The following is a 17986-nucleotide window of genomic DNA, read 5'->3' on the forward strand; positions in this document are numbered from 1 at the left end:
TTACTACTTGTTTCAGAATGTTCAGCGAACATTCAAGAGTAACAATCCCATAATGTTTGCAAAATGAAATGTTCACATAACCAAAGAAAAATAAGTTTTTAAAACATTGAAAAAACTGGACGTTTTGAACATTCAGAGAACATTAGCAAAACATTCTTAGAACATGTTGTTAGTTGGGATAGTGTTTAATAAAATACATAATTCATAAATATGTTATATAATTACAACCATAAAGTTTTACTAATCAATAGTGACATCTACATCACAGCTATAATGATAATGGCACAATTATCCTTATACAATTTTTTTTTTTCAGCTGATGAATGCTAAAAACATTGACAGACAATCAGAATCTACCCAACTTTAAAGAGCTTGAGCATTTAAAGCAGCAGATGCAGATGACAACTAGTGCTGCTGACTTTTAATAAACAGAACGTTAGGGTCCCTTGATGTGGATGCTAATAGTTATAGTTATTCTAATCTTTCTTGGGGTGAACAGGCCTTAACTTGACAGACAAGTTATGAAGTGCTCAGTTCTGTGTTTAAATAGTATTACAAATCATGGCATTTTAATATTTTTCTTTCTACAGAATTATGAGTTCAGTCTGGATCTTTGAGCAGCATGCCATTGTAGATCTCAATTATGAAACATTTTGGTGCATAAAATACAGTAAACAGAATGAGAAGGTGACTGCATGTGCAGGAGGTAGAGCCAGCATCCATCTACATTCTCCTCCATGTCACCCTCACTAATGCTGACTGAGGCTCCTTTGGGTGGCGGTGAATGGACGCGGGGGCCAGTGGTTGACGGGCGATGTAGAGCGCCTTCTGGTGGGACTGGAGCTGGGCGACGTACTTGGAGACTGATAGGGAGACAGAGCCTGGAGAACACGGCCACTCCGCTCCTGGATCATGTGCTACAGAGCACAAAAGAAATCAATTTGAAAAATGGTAAATAACACTGTACATTTAATGCCTGAGTTTTGTCCATGATTGTTTTTTGGAGTAATAGATAAAATAAAGATGAATCAAGTATGTTTCACAAGGAAATATTCTTCCACTACACTGCAAAAATTGGACTAAACCGCTCAATTCATAAGGATTAGTTTTATGATCTCTTCATGAACTTTTTGAAGCGTCAACGTGGTAGTTGGGTTGCTGTCAACGGAGGGACAGAAAGCTCTCAAATTTCATCAAAAAGATCTTCATTTATGTTTCGAAGATGAACAAAAGTGTTACAGGTTTGGAACGACATGAGGGCGAGTAATTAATGACAGAATTTAAATTTTTGGGTGAACCAACCCTTTAAGTCAGGGATGGGCAACTTCGGTCCTGGAGGGCCACTGTCCTACAGAGTTTAGCTTCAACCCTAATCAAACACACCTGAACAAGCTAATCAAGGTCCTCAGGATTACTAGAAAATTACAGGCAGGTGATTTTTTTCAGGGTTGGAGCTAAACTCTGTAGGACAGTGGCCCTCCAGGACCGAAGTTGCCCATCCCTGACTTAAGTCTTGTTTTCTAAAGAATGTTGTTTCTAAAGAAATTTGTTTCTACACCACTTTTTTTTTTTCAGCGTACCCAGGCTTTATCTGGACCGAACAGCTCCAGGAAGTTTCCGATGAACTCGCGAGATTTCTCCTCCCATTTGTGGATGAGGTCGTGGCTCTTCTCTTCAACGCGGTGCACTAAATGTTTGGACTTCTCCTCCACCGTCCTCACAGTCTCCTTCATTCTGTCCACCTGCTCTTGCAGACGATATTTCTTCTCCTGTTAATCAAAAGAGTTGGAATAGTTCACCTAAACATGTAAATCCCATCTTCATTTCCTCTTCCTCTTCCTCATACCGTACCAAATTTCTTCCGTTGAACACTGAACGGAACACACATTTAGCAAATTTTGGAATGACCTGTCAACTCTTTTGCTGGTGATGTGTTTCAGAGATCATATAAAAGTAGTAAATGCCACTTTTCTATAATATTCCAAGTGTTCTGAAGCCATACAATTTCTTTCTTACATTGATGAAGCCCACGTTGAGTTCCCGTGCTGTGTATCCTCTCTGCAGGTTACGCCTGACATAGACGTCATAATCTCGAACAATGCGTGTGATGAGATCAGAGGTGGAGATCCCCTCCGTTCTTTGAGTAGCCACAAACATTCCTTACAGATCATGTAGAAGAAGTTTATTCTTATGAGTCCTTTGACTCAGCTCTAGAATTGTGCAGTTTGGTTGCTGTTAAAGTCTTTACCTGCTTCTTTAATATGTTTGTAGACATCGTCTGATCCAGCAGAGGTGTATGGAATATCATCATGTGCCACAAAGTCAATCTGAGGACAACAGGAAAATAAATAAATAGGTATGACACCATGAATTCACATTTTCAATGATCTCTCTAGTCTTTTTGATTAACTTTTCCATGAATATGGTATAAAACAGTGTGTTCACCCCATGTTTCAATATGGAAACTGAATGTCAAGTTCATTTTGAAATGAGCTGTTTTATTTTCTATTATTTATGTAATTAGCAATTTTTGCAACCCTGTTAAAGTTTTGGACAGAATGCAGTTTAAAATCCTGTCTAAATGTAGTTAAAACGTGATTTTGCAAGTGTCTAGCAAAAACATTAATTTAAAAAAAAAGTCAATATTGTGTAAATATAATACAGTAAAAATAGAAAACTGTACCGAATGTTTAACAGGCAAGGTCATTAACTGAACATTAACCGAAATTAAATAAAATGTATAACAATGCGTAAACTTATTTTATTTTAGCTAGCTGTCAAGGCAGCATTTCTCATTTTCATTTAGTTTAAAGTTAAGACAGCAAAATAACAAACTAAACAAAATATGAACAAAAATTATAATCAACTACTAAAATAACACTGGTAACAGGGTTGCAAATGCAGTCTAAATTAAGGTGGCACTCAGTAGCTGTCAGTCACAGTGTAGGCTAAGTGAATGATCACAAAGGATAACAAAAGGAGTCTTTAATAGTAAGTTCCACTAGGAAGACGTAGGAGAATCACAGGGAAGAAGCTCAGGAAAAAGGCTTACAAAGCTTAACATAAACAACACCAGACCATGAAACAAAGGAAACTGAGAGCTTAAATACGAGGGAGAGTAATCAACTGAACAAAAACAGGTGTGTAGAACTAATTAACAACCAAGAAAATTAACTTGGGAACACAGGAACCAAAACAGAACACACGTTACATTAGCAGCTTGCTACTATTTGGAACAACAAATGTTGGCTTGTAGTTACTAATAAACTTATATCAATGTAAATTTATTTCAATTTAAAAATATATATTTCTTTGATTATTTTTTTCATACAATAACTTGACAAATGCAGTCAACAGAACAACTTGTGTAAAAATTTAGAAAATGGAATGAAATTATTTACTTGTCCTCTCGTCCAAATTGTGTTAATTCTTGGATATCAAGATTTTAAAGAATGTTATATGTAACAGGGTTGCATACAAAATGGACATAATTAAATAATACATTTTATGTAATAATGTTTTTTTTACTACAGTGAACTGAATATTAATTTACCTTGTGTTTTTTAAGGAATTCAGGAGTGAGGGTCCAGGGAGCATCACGGACCACCTCGTCCACATAACGGCAGTGTATGAGGGCTTCATATCGCTCGTCCTCCGTCATCACTGTGTAGCCTTTATACTTGTGCGTCAGAGCATCACTGCAAACTGAGATACACAAAAGGTATGGAGCAGTCATCAGGCATGGTTTAAGACAATGAAAAAGAGACTAAAGTCAAATAAACCTTTGGCTTTTCCAAATTTTGGACATGAGGCTAATAGACCTTAGTCAGGATAGCGCCATATACATTTTTTTGACAGGAATGAAAATGAGGCTGTGAGAGTGTTAGATGATATCTTTATTCTATCTTTAGAGATAGAATAAAGTGCGTTTAATGGATTGTACTGTTGTTTAACAACATACTGATTGTTCAGCTGACAAAACATCTTTCCGAAAAAATAAAATAACTTTCAGGAGACAAAAACTATATAAAACAATTCTGAAAGTTTTGAAAATTAAATGATCTAGGTGTCACATCCACCAACTGGAGTGCACATGATCGCCACCAGAGGGCACTCCTCCCATCTCCTTGGATTTCCTATCATGAATTACATTTCCTGGAATTATTATGTTTGATTACTTTCAACTGTGTCTCATTATTTTGTTAATAATGCCTGCCTAGTTAAGCCCTGTGTTTTCACTCATTCTTTGTGTAAGTGTCACACTGCGTTTCTGAGTGCGCACCCTCTGGTTACCTGTGTTTTGGTTTTGACTTTCTGCCTAGTTTCCTGAATTTTCCTGTTTGCTTGTGTTTTTCTGCCCTGCTGTCTTTTTGGATTATCTTCCCTGTGTTTTGATCAAGCGACAACTTTCCGATCTCTCTCTTGAATCCAACACGGAAGTGGCTTAAACTGAAATTCATCAACTGGCCGCTAGAGACAGGCTCCAAAAGAGAGTCAATCCCATAGAACCCCCATGTTAAAATGCCCAACTTTACAGCAGAAAAAAATGTTTACAGCCTGGTACAAAAAGTGGTTTTGGTCTGCATATCTAATTATATATTGGTGATTTTTATAACTCTTCCGTTTAAATTATATTAAGCCTTAAAGTGCATAATTAAGGCCGTTTGTCTGCTGTCTGTTAGCCGTCACGTCACCTCAGTTAATTCTGCCTCTTTGCCCATTTTCGTTTATCCGGGAGTGACGCGCATTGACATGCTGCCAAGATGGCTCCGCCCACTTTGTGCTTCAAAAATGCTCTTCAGAAACCTACAGGTGACGTCACAGACACCTTTTTTTACAGTCTATGGTTTTTGACCTATTGCCTGTTTTATGGATTATGATTCTGGATTGCCCTAATAAAGCTGCATTTGGATCCTTAACTGTCTCATAGCAGTTTGTGAAACTAGGACCAATGGACAGTGTGTGCCATTGTAAAGACTGTTTCACTCACAGCCTCATTTGCGTTAAATTCAATATGGCGTCTAACCTGATGTGTTGATGTGGTTTTGTTGCAAAACTGGACAAGAGACTCACCACCAACAATCAGTTGTGTGTTTGGGAACAAATTCTTGGCCTGCATCAATGCACGGGCATGACCCGAATGGAAGAGGTCAAAGATTCCATCGGCATATACTCGCACGGGCCGATGAGCTGCACAAAAAACAAATACATACTTCAAGTACAATTTGGATTCACCAATTTGTATGAAAATATTTTCTCTTACCGGTATCTCTACACTTGACTCTTTCTCTCACCTGGAGTGCCACGGCGTGCCTGGGATAAAGTCACTTTGTCTTGTGGGGTGTCCGAGGCACTGCCTGATTGTTTAGCAAAAATGGCTGGTTCTCTTAGAGCCTATCAGAGAAATATTGGCTGTTATTATAAAGAATTACTGGAATCAGGTCCTGTAAAGCACATGAAACTGTCTAAAAAGCTCTCTAAAGCTGCCTGGCAGCAGAATACAGCGTTTTTAATTACTATCGTGGATCCATGTGAACAGGGATCGTTTTGACAACGTTGTCTGTAAGGAAAAAAACGTTTCCATTTTTAGTACATCATTGTTGTGTAAACGTGCCCTAAAATACTATACAAAAATTTGATTGCAAAATGTACAAATTAGTTTTTTGTACCTCCTTGAGCAAATATCTTGTCCTTGTTTGAGAGGAGCTGAGCAAGCGCTCTATAAATATGTGTTCAATAAACGTGCATGATGCACAAATTCCCAATAATCTATGATGTTGGAATTGCCCTTTAGAACCATCAGCTGTTCAGGAGGGAACCCCTCAGACAGATATAGATAGTTGTAATCACACCACACCACACCACTGCTTGATGGATCTGATTGGTGGATATGAACTATGATGAGCTGTATATAAAATAAATAATGATTGTCGTGACTAGAGGAAGGCATCAGGCTTGGAATCTGTACCATGTACTCAGATAACAGACTTCATAGATTATGTAAGAGAAATACCAATGATTGAAAGCCATGTGCTGCTCTTTTGGTTTCATATTTCCATCAAATTAATTTTCAGTGCATTTTAAAGCATTCATTCATACAATTCATAGATTTCTCCATATAAGGTGGATACATATTTCACCGCAGTAAGTTATTTTCTTCATGGTTAAGAATATTGGTTACACTTTACTTCGATGGTCCACTTCAGACATTGTACTATAAGTAACTTGTCAACTACATGTCAACTAACTCTCATTAGGGTAATAGTGAACTGTAATAGAGTGTTAGGTTAGGGTTAGGGTTAGTAGAATAAGTTGACATGTAGTTTCAAAGTTAATTATAGTCGGTATAATGTTTAAAGTGGATCATCGAAATATAGTGTTAGCAGAATATTTTAGAGAGGACAGAAACAGGCCGGAGTCAGAGCCAAACAGATGCTGCATAGTCAAATTATGAAATTATAATATTATTTGTTATTCAAACTAACCTTAATAGGTGGCCGCTTGCGTTGTTGCTGTTGCTGTGGTTGAGCTCCTCCTCGACCAGCACGACCATTAGCACGGGATCCATTTCTTCTCCTGTTCGCCATGGCAGAGATTTTAGTTTACTCTTATTTGGCTTTGCACTAGTTGCACTCACCCAGATATGTGACAAGCCTTTGCTTTTACTCCTGTACTGATAACTGGCCAGTCACACTGACCCTTGTGACGAGGCAAAGGAGCAAAGGTTGTTTTTCATGTGCCTTTAATACTTTCTAGGCTCAATCAAATGTATTGTTTTAAAAAAATATTGTGTGCTGTGTTCTTCCTATTTGTTGCCGTGAGTCTCTGTTTATTTACTGGAAGCCTCTCGACAACTTCTGCACATGGGGAGTGTCAAAATAATATCAAAGTTAGATATACTGGTCACTCTTTATATTAGGTGTCTTTACTATGTACTTGCCTTAAAAATAATTGTTTGGTACAGTGTACTTATTGTGTTCATGTTGTATTGCAAAACACTTTTGCTGCTATTGTGTGCTTTTGTTACTAAAAACTTAAATTAGAAAAAAACCTTTTATAGTTGGGTATGTAGCTGTGTTCAGAATTAACTTATCATCAAGCTCATGTAAAATTGTACACCTGTCTTCACCTGAAGTGACTCAGGTTAACTCCAAATAAATTTCAGCTGTTCTTATACCATTTTTTTCCAAAATTGATCAGAAGATAAAGAGAACTTTCACCTTTCAGCATGACAGTTCTGTCATGACAACTTTCTGAGTGTTTGGCATGGTAATGGATATGGCAATGTTGTATGTTTGGTCTTGGCGGAATAGATCTGCTATGCTGCTGTTGCTGCTGCTGTTATTGCTGCTGCTGCAGATCAAGTACAGGACTTGCTATTGCCAATGCATACACAGACACGTTGCTGTGAGCAAGCAAGACATGCTGCTGCTGTACAATATAGTGTACATGAATTACCTGTAGCAGATCTATACAGGTGAAGCTGGGGAAGGTGGAGGGTTTCCGAAAGCATGCTGCACTGCTATAGCAAATGCTACCTAAGTATTTGAAGGTTGAGTAGCGAGCTCATTGGCTACTCATACATCAGGAACCAATCAGCTGTGCCCTATAGAGAATGATGTGATTTAAAGGACCTATTAGCCTGCTCCATCTAGAGTTTCATGCCAGAACTCATTATCCAACACACACCCTTGATAAATATGAGCAAGGGCGGCAGTGAAAATAAATCTACATTTTCTTTTAATCTTTCATTTAAAAAATTCACAAAATTCTTCCTTTTCATTGAAGTAAAATAAATGATTTTTGGCCACAATTATTGGCACCCAGTTATTGCAACGTTCTTTTGCCAAGATAACAGCTCTGAGTTTTCTCCTATAATGCCTGATGAGTTTGGATAACACCTGACAAGAGATCAGAGACCATTCCTCCATACAGAATCTCTCCAGATCCTTCAGATTCCAAGCTCCATGTTGGTGCTTCTTCTTCTCCCCACTTATTTTCTATTGGGTTTCAGGTCATGGAATTGGGACGACCATTTGTTTTGGATCATTGTCCTGATTAAAAGACTAAACCAAAGCCTATTCTTTCTTGTCAGGGATCACTGGAAATAACAGGACCCAAGCGCAGAGATGAGTGGTGAATGGTGTTTTATTAACAATAAAGTGTGTAACAGTTGCACAGTCTAGAGGCAGTCCCACAGCAGAGATCTAGACAGGAGACTTGGGCACAGGATTGAGCAACCCGCGAACTAGCAGTCAGTGCAGTCTCAGGCTGGGCAGGACAGTTACTCGAACACACACAGACACACAACACAACGGGCAAACACAAGAGTTATGTGACTGAAAACCTAAACCTATACATATAAGGGAAGAAAACTAAACAAAACACTATTAAAATACTAGTAAATAATTAAAGTAAAACAAGTACACAACAGGAGAAAGCTAGGTAATAGATGAGAGTGAACCCAGGCTAAACAATAAATCAAAGAGAAAAACAAAGTAACAGAAACTAAATCTATAAATATGAGAGACAGAACCAAACAAAAACTAGAATAGCTCAAGTAAAATAAGACAAAAGGCTAAATAATAAAGAGAAGTTAGACTAAGAAAACCCCAAAGGAAAAACTGCAAGGATACAAGAAGCTACAGAGAGAACTCTGGATAATAAACACCTGGGTAAGAACATGATACTAAACAACGGTTTAAGGGTACGTTTAAAACTTTACGTTTTCAGGCACCCAAAACGCTGTTGTCGTGTAAACGAACGGCCAAAACGCATAAAAAGTTTTACGTTTTTACAGCCCCTAAGACATGAATGCAACTCAGGCCCCATTTACACGAAGGGAAGACGCATATATTTCCCTGTGGTTTGACCTCTCATTTACACGAAAACCCCGTTTTTATCACAAAAAACGATTATCTCTAAAAACTCTCCAAAGTGGAGATTTCTGATAACGCCGGTTATGTGTTGCCGTGTCAACTGGGAGAAACGGGGTTTTAGGTTCTCAAACGTCACATTATGCGCCAGAAAATGCTCAACGTCATGTGAGCGCCCTATGTGTCGCTTGTGTTATTCGTTGTTGTCGATTCTGAGGATTATGATTGGCTTGCATAGCTTTATCCATCTCACACTGCTGCCACCCATAGGTTTGGCATAGTTATGATGGCGCTCGACGGCGTATTTATGCGGGTTGATGTAAAACGGGTTGGTTTTGAAAACGATGTTGTGTGCACAATGTTATTATTGAAAACGGAGGGGGAGGGGGATATTAGTTTCTCTTAATACCCGGCTATGTGTAAATGTGGCCTCAACAATCCAGCAGACAAGAAGCAAGGAAGCACAATATAAAGGAAGTGGAGCACACAAGGACCAGGTGAACACAATTAGTGAAATGAAGACTAGACCAGGACTAAAGAGGGGGCACATGGCCAACATAAACGTAAACAAAGACAAAGCCATGTGCTCAAGCACAAAACAAACATGGAAACATTAAACAAAGACACAACAGGCAAAGCTGCCAGGGCAGAGCCCCGACAGTTTCTAGCAGAAGCAGTCAGGTTTTGATTCTTTTTAATCTGTTGGTATTTGCTAGAATCCATGATACTATGTCTCTGAACAAGATGTGCAGAACAAAAAAACAAAAATAAGCCCACAACATTAAAGATCCAGCAGTATATTTAACCGTGGACGAGTTACTTTTTATCCCTGTTTGCACTGAACCCATCTGCCAAAAAGCTCTTTTTGTAGTTTAATCTGTCCATAGAACCGGGTCCCGTTTGAAGTTCCAGTGGAGTCTGACAACTGAATATGCTGGAGTTTGTTTTTGGATGAGCAAGGAGGATTTTTCTTGAAAGCCTCCCAAACAACTTGTGGTGATGTAGGTGCTGTTTGATACCTTTTTTTAGGCTTTTTGTCCCCAAGACTCAACTAATCTCTGCAATTTTCCATCTGTGATCCTTGGAGAGTCTTTGGCCACTCAAACTTTCCTCCTCGCCGTGCATTAAGACAATATAGACACACGTCCTCTTCCAGGCAGATTTGTAACATTTTAGTTGATTGGAACTAAGTAATTATTGCCCTGATGGTGGAAATGGGGATTTTTCAATGCTTTAGCTATTTTCTTACAGCCGTCACTTGCTGCATATCAGAACTATATTCTTTGCTTTTACTCATTGTGATGGATGATTAATGGAATTTGGCCTTTGTGTTTCCTCATATTCATACTCCTGTGGAACAGGAAGTCATGGCTGGGCAATTTCATGCTCCTAGTCACCCTAGTGTGCTAAAAATATGCATGGGAATATACTTCAGAAATATTTCACTAGAGAATTTATAGGGGTGCTAATAATTGTGGCCAACATGCATTGGAGAAAAACATGTATTTCATAATGTGAGTTTCCCCCCACTTTCAATTGTTTTACTTCAATGAAAGGTTAGAATTTTGTCATTTTTTATAGTGAAAGATCAAAAGGATAAACAATGCAGATTTTATTTTCACAGCCGCCTTTGCTCATATTTACCAAGGTTACCAATATTAGTGGAGGGCACTGTAAATCAACACAAGAATGACTTCAGCAAGAAAGATGAATGTTTTGGAATGGCCCAGCCAGAGCTCAGACTTGAATCCTACGGAAGATCTGTGAAGGGACCTAAAGAGGGCCGTGTATGCAGGCGACCCTCCCAATTTAACAGATCTAGAAAGTTTTTGCCAAAAAGACTGGGAAAATATTCCAAGCCAAGATGTGCCAAGGTGATAGACTCCTATCAAAACAAACTGAGTGCTGTGATAAAATCAAAGGGTGATTCAACAAAGTATTAGTTCAGGGGTGTGCACACTTATGCAGTTATTACACACACAATACAGTATTTTGCTTTTATCTGAAATGTGTCACTTTTCACAACATTACTCGTGCAAAAGGTCTGATATTATTTTTCTTCGTTTAGTTTTTTTACATTACAAAAAAACAGCAGTTTTTACAGGGGCGTGTATACTTTTTTTTATATACTGTACATGCAAAATCTTACCCACTGTGGGTTGTGGTAGGCCAGCTTATTAATCACCCAGCATGCTTGTTATCTTGAGGACACACGTAAACTGCAGAATTATTTGAATTTGTAATTATCTTCATTAAAGAAATACATATTGTAAATATTTGATGTACCTCCTAGTATCTTTTATTCACTGCAAAACGTCCATTTATTTGGATTTACTTCCTACTGCAGGTAATTTGCAAACAGGCAAATGTTTGTCTCTCTTTTTTCCATTCATTTGCCTTTGGTGCCCCGCCTGGATCATAGTTTCCTTTATACAGTGTCATCATGCATTGTATTCCTTTAGTTGTGAAGCCTGCCAATCCTGTTGTACAATTACTTAAGAAAATGTGAAGAATTTTTAAATGTTTTGAGTGAGAGTCATAAAAGGTGTTGGAGTCAGGAGTCAGACTTCTGTAGTCACCTGTGGATACTGTATATGCTATATCATTTGGGCTTATTTTTTTGTCTGGATTTTTTTACTTCATTGTGGAGTAGATGGATCTCTGGAAATTCACGATGTCAAGCCTTCCCTTCACAATGCTGAGCCCAGGGACAAAAAGGTGATATGAACTTTTGCTGTGATAATTGTCTTTTAGAAAGCTGTACATTGTTGACTTCTATTTGGTTTTGGTTGGCAATAACTTTTGTAATAACTTGAATTTCCAAACAGTTGGCCTACATAACAGTAATACACTAGACATCAAATATGCCTATTATAGTGACCTTTTTCACTTTATGCAAACTTAAAAATGTATGAATGTTTTTGCATTATATATCAAAATATAAAGCCAAGTTATTGTAAAGAAAGCTAGCACAAGAACATCTTTTAAACAAAAAATTATAAAATGTAGGCCTATTTGTTAGGTTTAAGATCCTAAACCAATGGATATTTAAATGTATTATAATGATCAATCTTTCAAGCATCAGGCCTATATAATGTAATAATGTTTATTCATATTATTAATTAATTTTATCATTAGGTTTTAACCTTCGGTGTATGTTGCTGCTAAATATAATGTATTAATAATCCATTCATCCATAGGTCTAATATAATTTATTTATGTATTTATTCATGAAAATGGGTTATTTTTCCACCAATCAGAATGAATGCTTCGCACTACGTAACAAATATCTATACGTGCTAACAATCGAGGGTTTATCACGTTTTAAAACGTAGCTAAGCTAATCACATCATTACATAAAGAAAATCTGTAACATCAAGAACAGCAACATATTTCAATGGTAAGTATGTTTGCAACTATTTATAGCTATCAAGGGTGTACAAACTTAAAGAATTTGCAGAGACTAAAGATCTGACAAAGATGTCCGACCGGAAAAAAAAAAATGGAGATGAGCATGCTAGTGGCAACAAGAACAGAAATATAAGAAAAATAAAATAGTTAATCTGAACAATCAGTATGAACTATCTACAATTTGATTTAGTTTTTGAAAATTTCTGTACAATGTGAAAAAGTTGTAGAAGCTCTAGTTGTGCTTCATGCTAGCAAGTGACACAGCAGTTTCACGATCGTCACGTTTCCTCTCCCGGTAACATATAAAGGTTATAATACTGTTATATTATCAGATAGTATAACCAGTCTCTTTCATTAGTTAGGATTAATAAAGATTAAACAGAGATTTTAACTTGAAAATTTAACTTAAACAATGGATTGCAAATATACAATTACAATTGTTTTGGAATGCAAACATGCTAGCATTGCAGAACAGGCACACGGTCTCATAAGGACTGCATTGCTCTTGAAATAAATATCTTTTGTGCATCACATTTTTGGCATTTTACATTAATTATATACATGACCATATATATTTTTTTATATTTTTTTATTTATTTTATTTTTTAGGGCAACACATGCTGCAATTTCTCCTGGTTGACGGATTTGGAGTTGTGTCCAACTGCCATTGCCTTTTGGCAGATTAAGGTAGTTTATCCAAACTATTTATTAATTAAACATCTAAAAACTATCAAACTAACAATCTAAGTTTTATTTTGCATATATCCATTTCATTATGTTTAGTATCCTGTCCAGTGTGTGGTAAACCATGATGGTCGAGATAGACAAGTGGTGTTTGACTCTGAATCATTTCCCAATTATTTCCATTTCATCGGTCAACCAAATGTAGGTCATAATAATTCACTCAACCTGATAATGCTCAAATGTATTATTTAAGCAATTTGGTATAAGAGGCCATTCTATATTGTGAATAAAGTCATGGGTAAACATTATGTGCTTTAAAACGGACAAAAAAGGTATTCAAAATTAAATAAAGTTTAAGTGCTTATTAAGTTTTGCTTATCAATACCATAATTTGTTTCAGGTTTCTGTGCAATGCCTGGAGAATCCAGAGGGTGAAGATGGAATAGTGGTGTTTGATTCTGAATCATTTCCTATTCATTTCCAGTACATCATTCAACCAAACGTATGTCATGATAATTCACTCAACCTATTATAATTAATTCATTTGTAATGTATGCTTTCATGCGATTTAAAGGATTTAAAAGCTGGACCTGAAATTATAATTATGCTGTTGTCAGTGTAAACAAAAAGTGTGAAAAGGTTAAATGAAATTTCAGTTTAAACAGTTTAAATATAATGTGTTTCAGGTTTCTGTTCAATGCCTGGATAATCCAGAGGGTGAAGGTGGAGTAATACCGATTGGCCATGAATCATTTCCAAGGGTCCTGTCACATCTCTCAAATGGAAGACCTGGACAAAGATGGTGATGTTCATTAATAATTGAATCACATATGTATGTAAACATGTATATGTAATTGAAAATGTAAAAATGTATTGTGGCACGCAGAGCAAGGCCGAGAGTCGTGGGAACCACACCGGCCTCTAGTCACACGGAAGAATTCCGGAAGAATAAAAGGAGGAGCGACAACAGTGCAAGACGAGAGAGGACCAGGCCTGGGCTTTACGTGGTGTTTTGTCTGTTTGTGCGGCAGTCGTCCATAAGGGGATGCCGCTTTACTGTTTTGTTGTTTGTTTATTTTTGGATTAAAGTTTATGTTGAACGTTTGAGATTCCCGCCTCCTTTTTCCCTGAGCCTCTAACTTTGTTACATGTATATTGATGTATAATATCAAGAAAATGCAATTACCCTGCCTACTTGTTTGTTGTTTATTTTAGATCCCTTTTTTTCAACACATATTTAGCCAATGAATTGAATAATGCATTGCTTACAATGTTGTTATTTATTTTTGTTTGTATCTAACAAATGCCTTATACTGTATGGGCATAGATGTACAGTAATAGCTAATTAGGGACACTTAACTGAACTGTGGTTCTACTCCTAGAACCTTAAAAGGACATCAGCCATGTTGGTTGAGTTTACTGGAGTTCAAGGACATGAGGACATGCCTTTACATTTTTGTTTATTATAAAAAGAAAGGTAACCAATTAAATGAAATTTAATTGATTACAAAAACTGCCTACTGAGGCTTTGACTTTTAGTGTTTTAAGGCTTTGAGCAAGAACATACCACAGAGAAGTCTGACCAAATTGTTGGCAATTTAGGTCAGACTTGATTTACTTTACCTAACCTGATAATAAGGTTAAAGGTGTTAAGATCAAAGTACTGAAAAACAGAACAGGGGAATGAAGCTATGAAAATAGTTATTTAACCATCTGAACAGAGCCATCAGTTTCTTAGTTCAAAGCACCTTGTAAACAAGGGGTCTGCAGCTCCTGTATCCTGACAAAGCAATGGTGCGTAAATAATATGACAATACTTTAAAAATACAAAGCCAGGGAGGAGACAATGGCAAGAATAGCCAGGTTGGGACCCAGAATACAGCCAGTCATAGTGGAGTTGAGGGAGGGAGGAGCCATGGTGGAGACTTGGCAGACGAAACCAGAGAGACGACAGACTGAGATGGAGCTGATGGAGGTGAAGACCCAGGCGGAGCAAAAGAGCCGATTAGACCTGGCGACACAGAAGGTCCTGGAGGTCATGGCAGAGCCGTGGTAACAAGCGGCCGAGGTGGAGCCAGGGTGCCGGAGGACTGAGTCGCTGCCGTTGGAACTGAGGACCAAGGCGTTGCTGAAGGTAAGGCAGAGCTCGACAGAGCCGAAGGGGTGGAAGGGCGAAGCACAGCTGAAGGCCAGAAAGTCTGTGGTGCAGGTAAAGTGATGACTGACCAAGGCAGAGCTGGAGGGACAAAGGAGCCCAGGGGAGCCGTATAGGGATCTCCCAGTCACGTGACCCCTAGCCGCGTGTCAGCCATTTTGACGGAATAATTCAGCGCACCTACATGCATAAGAATGCGGATTATCACATGTTTTATGGCTGCGAATTGATTAAAATAAAGAATAATGGTCACTGTATTAATTATCTTGAGCCTGCTGAAATGTTCCTATAAATATATTTTCTTTCCAACTGTGCAATCTGAATAAAAAATAGGCTAAATATATCCACTAAGCTGCAGCAGTCATATGCTCGTCTTCCCATTAACAGTTTTTTTTCTCTTTCTGACATTTCATACCTGTTGGGTTTACATTTTTTAATTAAATTGACTATAAAAAAATATTGCTTGTGTGGGCTGGTGTTTATTCCAGTCTTTTAAAATAGTTGAATGAATGAATCCTCGCGAGGTGCCTGTAACGATTAAATAGGCTAACGTTAGGCTAATAGGCTAACGTTAGGCTATTTAATGTACACAGGGTAGAGGAGAACGACAGTCAACTTTGAATATTATAGCATTTTGGCCATAAACATGTAAATAGTGAAAAGATTGACATTGAAAAATGACACAGAATGATTAAAATTTAATATTTAAATATTTAATCCAAATAAATAAATGTTCGTGGTTCGCACTGATGTTATTCATTTGTTCTCACACACTTCAGCGTCGCCGTCAGACGAACACTGACCACTATCTAGCGCAGCGGCCGTCAGCTAGGCAACTCTTCACGTCATGTCATCACAAAAAGAAATATACAAGAGTAAGATAAAGGAATTAGGAATCATAGATCCTTATGAAGCACCACACGTTCTTTTTACAGGCATTAAATGTGTAGAAAAACTTCCTGACATTGAGTTCGGTGACATTTACAGCTAACGTTACCTTATTCACTTCCCATCACGCTACACCGGAGCTTCATTAAAAGCATACAAAAGCTTAGCAGGTTATCGGTATCACGAGTCCGGATGGGTCAGCAACTCGTATCTCATCGCATCCAACTGCACAGCATCGCTCAGGCATGATAGAAAAATAGGTGAATATTTCGCGACGACCTGTATTATCACCAGTGGTTTAGCATTTTCTATACCGTCAAAATGGCTGCTCCAAATGGCGTGACGTCACTATAGATGATAGTCCAAGGTGGAGTCGAGGGGGCGGGGAGCCAAGGTGGAGCTGACTGGTCAAAGGGCCGAGGTGGAATGACAGGCTCTGCGTCCAGATGTGGAGCCAGGGGATCCACTTGCCAAATAATCCCCTGGCTCCACTGTGATCCGTTGTTCAGCAGCGGCCACTCCACATGCGTTGAAATTCCCCTGAGGACCATCATCAGGCAGGCGTGCCTTGAATCACAATCTGGGTAGTGGGTGAGGCACGCCAGGTCAAAAAATGTACTCATGTGGTCCTTAAGGGTATTTGCTCCTCTTGCTCTAAGCAAAGCAGAGGGACTGCTGGTAAGTCAATTATTATAAATGCCACCAAAAAATCTTATCTTTAGGTTCAATCTTGTCACAGTGTGTGGCTGAAGTAAGCGCACAATGCTGGAGATTAAGAGAAATAAACAGTCTTTAATCATAAATCCAAGGAAAAATTCAGGAGAACACAACCATGTTAAATCATAGACAAGACTTAACAAAGAACTAAGAGGAACTAAGGGCTTAAGGACACAGAGTGAGGTAATTAACTGGAACAGAAATAGGTGCGTGTTTACAGGAAAAAACAAATCACGATGAAACTAAACAGACTTAGGGGCTGTTTACACTACACCATTTTCAACTAAAACCGTAAAACTTTTTATGTGTTTTGGCCATTCGTTTACACGACAATGCGTTTTGGGTGCCTGAAAACGCAAACTTTTGAAAACGGGTTTCAAAGTGCAAAACGGTCTTCGTGTCAACAACACAAAGGCAAATCTCTGAAGACGATGACGTCATGCACATGCGTATTACGTGTTCAGTCTATAATGTGTCATCGTCCTCTAATGGCCTGGCAGCAGAACACAGGGTTTTTAGTCGTTTTCGCGGATCCGTGTTAATGGGGATCATTTTGACAATGGTGTCGTCACGGAAAACGCAAAGGAAAAACTTCTCAGTTTTAAGCATATCATTGTTGAGTAAACGTACCCTTAAACCTAACCCTGATAACTGCTAATTGTCATCTAGTTGCAAAGTAACTTATAGTCCTTGTTACAAGTTAGATGTACTTACTATAGCAATAAGAGTAAATTGTACTGAATTATAAGTAACTAACCATACCCTAACCTTAAACTTATAGTATGGACATGTTTATTAATATTACTCAGTACTTATTTGTGTGATTACACTGTAACCATAAAGTCATACAGGTTTGGAACTAAATTATGACAGAATGTTTGGGTGAACTATCCTTTTAAGGTCTTGCACGATGGTCTGCTAGTGTTTTCATTCATTTCAGATATAACCTGCCCCTTAAATCACATAAAACTGTGGTTGGTCATTGTACTCTTTGGTCAGATGGCCCCTTCCTGTTTAACTGAGCAGGCTTGGGACAGAATTAACTACCATATACACCAGAGTCTATGCTATGCTAGTGTTTCCTGCCAAGTTCCTGCCATTAGAATGTAACTGGCAAAACTTTACAAATAATTAAGGCGTGTGCAGCCACATCATGACCAGCAGAGGTCAGCATAACATTTTAACTTAAAACAGGTTAGATTTAAAGTTTCACCTCTTGGTGTGTCCCCTTTCATAATGTGAGGTATCTCTTTGG

The 17986-nt window shown here is 38.0% G+C and overlaps 1 protein-coding gene and 1 long non-coding RNA gene across 4 annotated transcripts; one reads left to right on the forward strand and one right to left on the reverse strand.

The window, feature by feature from the left end:
• Positions 1 to 637: 637 nt before the first annotated feature.
• Positions 638 to 6726, reverse strand: pcyt1bb (phosphate cytidylyltransferase 1B, choline b; the record flags this gene model as incomplete). The annotated part of the gene is given in 9 exon segments (XM_084136811.1): positions 638 to 794; positions 796 to 917; positions 1581 to 1769; positions 2017 to 2159; positions 2249 to 2327; positions 3554 to 3705; positions 5074 to 5190; positions 5295 to 5394; positions 6486 to 6726. Coding segments are annotated over 9 exon segments (1161 nt in total). The 5' UTR covers positions 6588 to 6726.
• On the forward strand, positions 810 to 14078 carry LOC311097260. Of its 3 annotated transcripts, XR_014609220.1 has the most exons (11): positions 810 to 951; positions 1576 to 1807; positions 2065 to 2119; positions 2272 to 2356; positions 3569 to 3721; positions 11530 to 11594; positions 12897 to 12974; positions 13071 to 13172; positions 13372 to 13473; positions 13658 to 13773; positions 13858 to 14078. It is a non-coding gene; the product is annotated as an uncharacterized lncRNA (long non-coding RNA). The 3 variants fall into 3 exon arrangements; XR_014609221.1 differs by lacking the exon at positions 810 to 951 and having other exon boundaries at positions 1668 to 1807; positions 2065 to 2143; XR_014609222.1 differs by lacking the exons at positions 810 to 951; positions 2065 to 2119 and having other exon boundaries at positions 1702 to 1807.
• Positions 14079 to 17986: the final 3908 nt, after the last annotated feature.

Source organism: Abramis brama, assembly GCF_963993115.1.
Source record: "Abramis brama genome assembly, chromosome: 15".
Classification (NCBI taxonomy): domain Eukaryota; kingdom Metazoa; phylum Chordata; class Actinopteri; order Cypriniformes; family Leuciscidae; genus Abramis; species Abramis brama.